Genomic DNA, 10,720 nt, shown 5'->3' with positions numbered 1-10,720 from the left:
TTCTCCTGACTTTATTCACCCAATCATTTGTCACAAAATGTGTTCAGATAAAGAGCCAAACTATTGGACTATTGAAAAATAAAACTACTAAAACACTCTTGAACGTTGCATATTCTTGAAAAAAAACAAACACAGAGAAAAAACTTTTCTGTGTGCAACAGAGCAAAATGTTGCCACCAAGGACTTTATCCTGTTCACCATCTGACCCCGTTTTCCCCCTCATTTGGCAAATGGCAGCCCCTTATCATATGGAAGAACTGCCTTTGAACCAGAAAACACGCAGATGAGGGGAACCCATGCAGCAGAGCAGTTGAGCTCTTTCAGTGAGTGTGTGGTACACCGAGTGCTGGAGTCATCAAAGCGCTGAGGCTTTTCATGGGGATGTAGAGTTTGGGCAAAGCTAATGGCTCCTTTTGTTGGCTTACATCATGCACTGGATCTACATTTGACTCACATTATGGTCTTTGATGGAGGGGTGACTGATGACAGCCTCATCTCTGTAATCTGTGCAAGAGCTTTTTTTAGCTGACCCCCTCCTGACCCCACACTGCCCTCTGCGCGCCCTCCACTCTCCCAAGCAAATTAAAGACAACATTGTTGTGATCAGGCACAGGGCACAACGCCTTACCTTTCTGTGCCCTCTTACCACACACTGTTTGTGTTCACATGATGGGCTGGGCTCATCTGAGACAGACTTGTACTGACAACCACAGCAATCCACACTTTGACTACACTATAATTATGCATGTGTTTTGTCGGTTGAATCCTATCATTACTATTGTCTTGCTGCAAACATTTTAAATCTCATTTTGACATAAGAATTTTTCAAACACTTTAACTGTTGATATGTAATGATGAGGCAAAATGATGTTGGCTAATAAAAACATAATTAGACTATTTCTAAGTATTTTATGTGCTGTTCCCAAGCCTAGCTTCACAGTCACACTGCTGTATAATGTCCACGGCACACATGCAGATAGGACAGTGTGAAGTGTAAGTCCTGACAGAGGGGCTGTTACAGTTCAGACTTTGGTGAGACTGGTCTCTGTTGTATAATGTTTCTGGCACCCATGATGTGTTGTCCTGTGCTGTCCCGCTCCCGTTCCCATGCACCCTCCCATGAGCTGACCGGTCGCTGACCTGTGTGGCTGGTGGCACAGCAGTGAACCCTGGTTCAAAACGTTGCCAAGTTCACAGTGGCTGAGCGTCCATCAGATAACGACCTCGTCAGAGCTACGGGGCCCTGTTGTGGACATAATTAGGCCAGGCTGTTTGTGTCCCATTCATTTTCTGCCACATAACTTCACCCCATTCTGTTTGTCAATGAAGGCGGCCGGTTTGAGGCTGGACATGCCTGCTGACCTCACCACTGACCACTGCACTGACCCCACTAATGACGTGTTGATGTTAAGTAAGGAGCTCTAGAATCAGATAAAAGCTTGTGTGTGCTACCATTACTGCTACTAAGGCAGTGGAGCTAATGCTGCTGTTGGTCATCTATCCTCAGAGAATTACCTTCTCTGGAGAAGCCAACCCTGGACTCAACAGCTCCTCTTTCACATCAGATCCTTGGGGGTATATTTCTATCTATCATAAGATGTGTTTCTTTTTCAAAAAATCTAGATTATGTTCCACCTTGTACTTATCCTTCCTATCTAAGCCAAAATGAGTATTACAGAAGCCTAATTATATCTAATGTTCAAATATAAAATCAGAACACATTTGGTGTCAGCAAAGAGACCTGAGCCTGGGATAGAATGACAGAGTTCACAAAGACAAACACACAAAAACGCTTTAGTTATTCCTCTTCTAGTTTAGTTTAGTTTACTCTTTACATCTGTACAACAGCTACAACTCAAACATAAACATGATCCTATATACAGACTCCTTATAGCGGAGAAAGTGCTATCTCCTTCCATTAACGCTCCATCCATGTCACAGTTCACAGCGCAACAAGCTTCAATTACAACATTTAAAGAATAATCATTTCTCTGTCTACTTACAGAAGCCTACACTTGTACTAGGTGGGCAGAGAGGTTAGTCTTTCTATCTAAAACTGCAGCAATTAATCGTTACAGATGGCGAACATTACAAATGATACATCTGCATTTTAAATACAGCTTATTTATAACACTACTTCATTTGATACACAGATAACAGCACTGGTAAGAACCTGTAACACATTCAGAGAGAGTCTTTAGAACATATTGTGTGAAAAGTCAAGTGCAAGTTCCATCGAGGGGGTTGTGGAGGAGCTCGGACCGTCAACAAGTCCACATCGTTGTCATGGTAACTACTGGTCATACTCTGCAAATGCATAGCTATGTTGATAACAGTGGTTAAAATAAAAGGCACAGTTTTGGAACATGAGGCGCTACGGCGAGCAGTTACATAGTTGGAATAGTTTGAAGAATGGTTTGTGTTTGAAGTGGTCTGCAGTCTGTTATCTAGGAAACCAAGTCAAGGGTCAAGTCGAGTCTTCATAAGGTAAGTCAGTGTAGCGCTCACTCTAATCTGTTAATAAGTTAAATGCATTTACATAGAACAGTCTTAAAGGTTTGAGGAGTGGGCTCGCCATGCAAGTGAACTGTCACTATGCTCCATGAGGGACCAGGTCTGGTGGAGGGTACATAAGGAACGTGTTGAGGTCCTCCAGTCAGAGACCAGCTTGGTGTCCAACTGAATTTGAAGAGCAGTGGAACCAGTTCATGTCATGTCAGTACAGTGCAGAGAAGACAGACATGCCCTGATGAGGGAGTGATCAGAGAACTTCCATGGAACATCAACATCCACAAAGAACACGCAGATGTCCATCAATCACACACCAACTTTGGGTCCAACTAAATGCAGTGGAACCGGTTCTGATGGAGAAGTAGGCGCTGAGCAGACAGACCACAATGTGAGGTGAACGAGCTCAGAGCATCAGCAAAATACAAGAACGTGCTGATGTCCTCCAGTCACAGTCCAATTTAGTGTCCACCTGAATTTGAAGAGCAGTGACACAGTGAACCTGCTAAGATCATCAACAACAATGTGTAGATGTCCTCTATCACAAGTCACACATCAACACCATGACCAGTTTGAGAACATGAACCCGGTGTCTAAAGGGGGTGTTTGTATCTGAACTGGACGTGCAGTCCGTTGACCGGGTGCACGATTGGCACAGTCTGCATCTTGGGGAAGTCTTCCGTGGCTAGTGTCCATGAGGTAGTCCCGATCAGCTCCACTGCCAAAGTCTTTAGGATGATCTGAGCCAGTTCTTTGCCCACGCAGCTTCGCACACCGCCTCCAAACGGGACATAGCTGAAGCGTGACGCCCGGCTCTCCTCGCGGTTCGGGCCAAAGCGGTCTGGGTCGAACTGTTCTGGATTCTGGAAGACGGCGGCGGTTTCATGCGTGTCGCGGATGCTGTACATGACGCTCCAGCCTTTGGGAATCTGGTAGCCCTGTGAAGACAGAGAAAGGGTTAATACACTCACACTAACTGGATTAGGAATGGGCGATACGGCAAGAAATTAATTTCAACAGTTTTTTCCTTATATTGTTCAATCTCAAATTTGTATTAGACTTTTTTTTTTTCTTTTCAGAGATGAAAACACAGAATTATTTTCAATACTGAATAACAGACTTTTAACCAGTGCCATTTAGCACAAAAATAGTCTAATTATTCCTCCAAAGTCCAGCCCTCTTGATTAAAAAAGATAGTATAAGTAAGTATATCATTGACTATTAAGTGAAATTGAATATCAGGACTGAACAATATGAGGAAAATAATCACAACAAATATCACCCAGCGCGGTTCCGCTTTATAATAACAACACTTAAGAGAGGGGGCATTACGCTTTTATAGGGTATCAGTTACCAACACATAACATATTTAGATCACCTTTTATTGATTTGAAAATGCTATATTAATCAAAAACATTAAAATGTTTAATTATTTTCAGTTTCGTTTTTGACACTTCCTTTGCTCCCCACACTAAGTCCTTTAGAGTGACGTCACAACACAATCAGCGTACAGCGGCTAATGAAACAAGTACACACTGTGTCAGGTTCATGAAGTTGCTGTGTACAGTATCATACTTTTGTATATTTAAGAATCTATATTTAAGCATGGGTGATGTGGCTTGAGGGCTGAGCTTTGCACAAGAGGCGTGGGCTGATTGTTATCTATAAAGAGGATTCAAATAGGGCCTGGGAGAGATCACAAGATTACTGAAACATGCATGGGTGACATATAAAACCTCTTCAGGCATGTTTTTGATGATGGATCCATTATTAATAATAATAAATAATACAGATTTAGGTAGTACCTAAATTAAGTATGCCTTAAGGGTTTGGATTTGGAACTTAATGAAGTATTTACTAAGCCTAAATCATTCTTAATATACTCTGTTCATTATGAATTAAGTCTTTGTTCAGGTTTTATAAAGGCTAATAAAAGTGTAGTTATCATAAAATGTTACCCCCACCTCTAATCTGAAACACTGAAGAAAAAACAGTGACTTACATCGAGTTCAAATGTCTGCAGGGCTGTGCGGTACCCCCCGGACACTGGCGGCAGGTACCTCAGGACCTCTTTGACCACACAGTCCACATAGCGCAGCTGGCTGAGCTTGTCCAGGCTCAAGTGGGGGATATGGGAGCGGGGCACCTCGGACACCTCGGGCTGGGTCTGCTGACTCCCTCCATTCAGAAGTTGGGTGCTCTCTGTCGCGTCCTCCCTCTCTGTGGTCACACTGACTGGACAGCTACTTCGGTGGGCTTCGTACCCCAGCCCCTCAGCCTCCAGCTCTGCCCGGGCTCTCTCCACCACTGCCGGGTGACGGAGGAGCTGCAGGACCAGGGACGTAGAGGCGCTGGCTGTGGTGGAGTGGGCCGCGAAGATCAACTCCACTGCTGTCTCCTGACAAGATTAAGAAAGTTTTTTTTAATACAACAAATCTGTACCCACCATCTTGTCAGTGATCAGCATCTTTCTAATATGCTCACTAGATTCTTTTGCCACAAGATCTCACAAGATGAAATTGCCTCAAGATTGTGTTTACATTTGGCTTGAACCAAAAAAAGGTGGGGCCGGTGAGTTACATCTCTTGGGCTGTAGTTCAAAAACGTTGTGCTATGATGACAGCTAAAATATCTCATAAAATAAATTTACATTGTAAAATTTTGTTCTCATGAATCCAGTCTTTTACCTCATCTCATCTCATGGGAACTGAGTCTAAACCAATGAACTGCACCACTCTAAACTTGATTTAACCTACAGCAACAATCTAATGTAAAGCTAATGTAACCTTGCCTGGCAGATCCAGAATGATATTTCTTTGTTTTCATACAGAGGTATGCCTCTGTCACTCCCTCTGTTGGGCCTCGAGCCAGATTCGGCTAGTACTGTGCAATTAGATTTCAGTGACAGATGTGAAACAATTTACCTCATTGGTCAAAATCAAACTTCTCTCACTTCAGATTAACAGAGTTTAGTGCTTCACTCATTGATTTTGTAGAAATCTGAAGTCCCCTGTGATATTTTTTTCCTTTCTTTTTTCCATTCATGTCCCTGATTGGCTAACCTGTCAATCTAACAACTGATAACAACCGTGACCAGACTCACGTGTTTGTAAATTAATGGATTCTGTGTGTATTCTGAATCTCAGGCAAGGACTAGCCCAAATATGTAACTAAATCAATCAAACCTAAAGCAAAACTAAATGAGGGCCTGAATGAAGTACCATGAGCAAGACCAGAACCAGGACTAAGCCAAGTCTAACCTAGGACTAAACCATGGCTCAATCAGGTCTTACCTGGAGTTAAACCAGGTCTTAAGTGTTCGCAGTACCTTGAGCTCCTGTATGCTGAGGGTCTGGCCGTGCTCCTTGGCGCTGGAGAGCATGTAGTCAAAAGCATCGTTGTACTCCTCTTCTGTCTGCGGACACTCCATCTTCTCCTCGATGATCTTCTCCATGTTGGCGTGGAGAATCTCTCTGGCCTTTATGCCCTGGACAAACGATAAGTTCATGTTGACGGACACCTGCAGCTTGGACTCCACCAATGCAAAGTTCAGAAGTTCAGTCTCTACAGAGCTCCAGGAGATGGTGTCAAGTCAGTATGCGCCACCAAACTCCAAACTGGTAGGGAAGCATTTTTGCTTTGATTTTGGGGAGCTTTACTTGTGGAATGCTTTAACTATTGTCCCATAATGACAGAGAGTAGTTTGAAGAGAATCTATCCCAAAACACTGTGTAATTGAGTAGAAATGCTGACCCCGTAGAAATGTTGATAATAGAAAAATTAAAAGTAAAATTATAATTTTCACGTGTTTACTACATTGACATGAACGATTTAGCCTGCTGAATATGTACAACCTTTAACACCCTGTTCACAAAACAAAGTTGAGCACCCTCTAGTGGAAGGCTGTCTGACAGAAACAGTGGTGGGTCAGGGGTGAGAGGTGGCAGAGTGGCACTCTTATAACCAAATGGTTGGCAGGTTGATCCAGCTCTGATTAGAGCACACTGCTGCTGTGTGCTTCAGCAAGACACATCGGCCACCTTGTCTATGTACGAATATGGTTAGCATTGGCAGCCATGTGTTTGTCAGTCAGTGCCAGGGCAGCTGTGGCTACAGTACTTGCTTATCACCACTGAGTACGGGGAGTGAATGAATAACTCAAGATAAGGTGACTTTGATGGCCATAAAGTGCTAAGCGTTTTTGTCCTTATATGATGTTTGTGTATGGTTTGAGGTGTACCTTGCGCAGGCCGCTGAGAGGCGCATCTATGGGCAGAGAGAACAGGTTGTTCATGAGCTGCTCAAAGGTCTGCGCCAGGTACAGTATTCTGTCCTCCTCCAACTGCAGCCCCAGCAGCACTCGGATGGCAATGCGGAACGTCAGAGCTTTAGCGGCACTGTACACGTCCACTGGGCCCTCCTCACTGCACCACTTATGCAGCTCCAGCTTCACCACAGCCTGGAGCCGGGGCAGGTACGACTCCAAGGCCCCACGGCTGAACACCTTCGCCAGGATCTGAGGAGAGAATGGAGTCCTTTTAGGAGACTAACATTCACCTATTGCAGAAATACCAGATGTGTAGTGGGTTAAATATCTTTATAACAAAAGTTAAAGATTATGTATTATGTTTCTTTAATTATAGGTAGATAATTAAAGAAAATGATTGTGCACTTTGTTCATTATAATCCACAATATCGATCTAACACAGTTTAATCATTGTAACAGGTCCATTGACTTCCTGTTCCTGCTGCAGGACTGAGAAACCCTGCCTCTTCATAGTGGCGTTTCACTGTGCCAACCGTGTGATTATTGTTGAATACATGTGACATTTTTGAACATGTATAACCCTGAGTCAGATTTTTTAAAATGACTGTAAGAACAGAGCAGTGGGTGGGGATAGGGGGTAGGTGAAAACAAGAATTTTCTGAGCCCTCAAGCCTCAAAAGCAGGACAATACAGGATTACTCCAATATACAGGAATTGAAATACAAGCTAATGTTGAGGAACATTATAACATTGTTTTGCCTGTAAGTGAATGCATCTGAAACATTTACTACTGAAGCAGTGAGGGCTGCATGTGCTCGGCTTCAGTCATAAAAGACGAGAGGCTGGAGGGACAGGAGAGGCGGGACAAACAGAACAAATACAGAGGGAAAGAGCCATAAAACAAGTGCTCCTACAAACGAGCCAGACACTGATGAGACTTGATAACATCACTGCAGCACTCACACGAAACTGTGTGGATTTAACCAGAGCAGCTTTATCTAGAGACATTAGTCTGATTTTGTTCTGTAGTTTACATTAAAATTACAAGTCATGAAATGTTTTTGTAAAAATAAGGCATTTCATGTGTAAAAATGGCTGTATAAATTGATTAAGACATATTTACTGACATATTAGATAAGAAAAAATAAAAAATAAAATACATTTTAAACATCTAGTATTGGGCTAAACACAAGCTACGCTCCTTAATTGTTAGTATTTATTTATTTAGTTAGTTATGTATGTATGTATGTATGTATGTATGTATGTATGTATGTATGTATGTATGTATGTATGTATGTATCTATGTATGTATGTATGTATGTATATATGTATGTATGTATGTATGTATGTATGTATGTATGTATGTATGTATGTATCTATGTATGTATGTATGTATGTATGTATGTATGTATGTATGTATGTATGTATGTATTTATTTATTTATTTATTTATTTATGTATTTATATAGTTAGTTAGTTAGTTAGTTAGTTAGTTAGTTAGTTAGTTAGTTAGTTAGTTAAAACTTTCATAATTCAGTCTTAGAATTGAATAATAATTCCCCACAATTGGTCAAGTCCAAGATAAACTCTGGTGTGTGCAGGGGAAACTTTAAAAGGAGATCTTTATACATTTTGAGAAAAGGGCCTGTGAAGATACAGAGTCCTCTTTAAACCTATAGCTGCAGGTTGATTAAATTAAATAAGAACTTCACTGTTGGTTTTATTGAGAAACTGTTGATTAGTGTTAGAAACTAAATATTTGTTCACATTTTTATTCAAGGTTTACATTCAAAAAAAAAAAAGGAAAAAAAAGAAAAGAAAAGAAAAAACGTCTTATAATGACAACTGAGTTTAAGTTTCTTTATCTTTATGTGATATTTCAGACAGGCTCATGGATTCTTTGGAAATAGTATCATTTGCACAATATTTAGTTTCATGAAATACAAAATAAAATGTAAGCTACATTCAAAAACTCCAAAACTCATCCGTACAAACGTGTACACTTAAGTATGAATAATTTGTTGTAAATAAACGCTGCTCTTACCTTTCTCTTCCGCTTGTGCAGTTCTCCGATGGAGTTCACGAGCGTGTTGGGCCCCAGGATGATGCGCGTGCTCTGGGGCCACTGCGTGCACACCAGGCTGTGCTCTCCCAGGAGGATCTTCCGAATGTTCTCCGCTCCTGTCACTCGGATCACCGGTTTCCCCAAAAGATGAGTCTTAAACACGTTCCCATGGCGCTCTCTGCGGGAGATGTGGAAGTTGGACCCCTGCAGAGCCAGTATGATAACCCGCGTTACACTTTAGGATTTAACAGGTTCAAAACGCTCTGAAAGTCTGTGATGGAGGTAGACTTTAGCTACATTGAAAAAAAAAAACGGATCAATGTGTGTAGTATTAAAAGACTCTAGTGAAATGCACTTCATTGATTCAATGAAAAGTGTGGAAATCACACGCGCCGTACGCACGGATCATCACCATCTGCGCGTGGAGACGGAGAGAGCCGGACGGAGCGCATGGAAAACGCCTGATTTTGTGTCATAGATGTTCACAGCAAGTCCACACATGTCACTCTGCACCGCTTCAAAACTGTCTCCAAAACTCACGTACGCACGACGTGAACGCGAACACCGCATTACACAGAACATGGTTGTAACATTGTCTTCAGATAAACAGAAAACTCACCTGGAAGAGCCAGTGGAAGGTCTCCCCCACTAGCGGCCAACCCATGGAGCCTTTAGGCAGCGGCAGACTACTGTCCTTGTCCCGGGTCAGGCTCCAGCGTAGGCTCCACAGTGACCGGGTCACGGCCAGCAGGAGCACCGCGGACAGCAGAGATGTGAGCGCAGTGACCAGCGCCGACAGCACCCCGAACTGGAACATCTTCCCACCATCCACCTGCGAGCGTGCGTAAAGCGTGCGTAAGCCCCTGTGTCTGAGTCGGTACAATCTCCTGCGCTGGTTCCTCTCTCGTCTTTCTGTTTGAGCAAAACACACAATCACCAAAACATTCACCACAGAGCGCGCTTATCCCGGTCAGCTCTCAGCCCTGGCAACCACCAGAGATCTCCCACTCCACGTGAAACTTTCGGCTCCTATAGCTCTAAAGCACGTTCGTGCCCGTATGTTCGTGCAGCTTCTGTTGAGGAGTGAGGTGGAGACGTTCCCGGAGGCACCGGGAGCATCCCGCGTGAGCGCGGCTCGTGTGTATCCAAATGAGCCGAGCCAGAGGAACTCCCCTAATTCCTGCGCGCGCCGGAGCTGTCAACTATTCCAAATAGTTTTAGGGTTTACATGCGCCGGCTTGTCTCTGATGCGCCTTTGTGAGTACAGTTCAGGGCCCGCGCCCCCGGGTCTTGCTTTATGGAGCAGAGCAATAAATCAGCTCCACGGCGGAGAAGACAGAGACATTTACATACAGTGGACTGAGGTGCGAGCGGAGCCACTCCCGGTGCATCAGTGCGTTCACACACACCACACAGCCCCGCACTGTGCATCCCGTGTCCGGCACTCACCTGTGATCAATGACTGTCCGGTCTGGAGCAAAGGAAGCTCCTCGTGCAGTCTGCAGACACTGGATCTGTTCCTCCTTTCTGCGCCCCGCACCGGTTTTATACTAAAGTCCGCGGCCCATGATCCACCTTCGGGATGACGTGGTAAATATGTTAAAGAGGCGCAGCAGCAATCCAAAAGGAAAAGCGCGCAGAGAGACAGACGCAGTGGTGCGCTCCGAGCTGCTCTGGTCTCACTGAGCTCTGTGTGGTGTGTGCGTAAAGTGTGCGCGAGGGAGCGTGGGAGCACGCGCGCAGGTAGCCAATCAGCCGCGGCCTCGCGAGGAGCAAGAGTTTGACTTGGAGCCTCAGCACCGGTGTGTGCAGCGGAGGAGAACGGCACAGCCTGGAGTCTGAGCGGCTGCAGTGCCTCGTGTGCACGCGGCACACGGGGAG

The 10,720-nt window shown here is 44.0% G+C and overlaps 1 protein-coding gene across 1 annotated transcript; it reads right to left on the bottom strand.

Annotated features, from left to right (window-relative positions):
* Nucleotides 1-1,815: 1,815 nt before the first annotated feature.
* On the bottom strand, nucleotides 1,816-10,502 carry LOC117382559 (cytochrome P450 26C1). Its single transcript, XM_033979770.2, has 7 exons — nucleotides 10,289-10,502; nucleotides 9,459-9,751; nucleotides 8,819-9,043; nucleotides 6,749-7,024; nucleotides 5,837-5,995; nucleotides 4,511-4,906; nucleotides 1,816-3,446 (listed from the first exon to the last, which is right to left on the bottom strand). Exons 2-7 carry the CDS (start codon nucleotides 9,654-9,656, stop codon nucleotides 3,102-3,104), a joined length of 1,599 nt encoding a protein of 532 aa, XP_033835661.1. The 5' UTR covers nucleotides 9,657-9,751; nucleotides 10,289-10,502; the 3' UTR covers nucleotides 1,816-3,101.
* Nucleotides 10,503-10,720: the final 218 nt, after the last annotated feature.

This window comes from Periophthalmus magnuspinnatus, chromosome 15 (genome assembly GCF_009829125.3).
Source record: "Periophthalmus magnuspinnatus isolate fPerMag1 chromosome 15, fPerMag1.2.pri, whole genome shotgun sequence".
NCBI lineage: Eukaryota > Metazoa > Chordata > Actinopteri > Gobiiformes > Gobiidae > Periophthalmus > Periophthalmus magnuspinnatus.
Note: the sequence above shows the minus strand (reverse complement) of the source record. Positions and strands in the feature narration are given on the sequence as shown.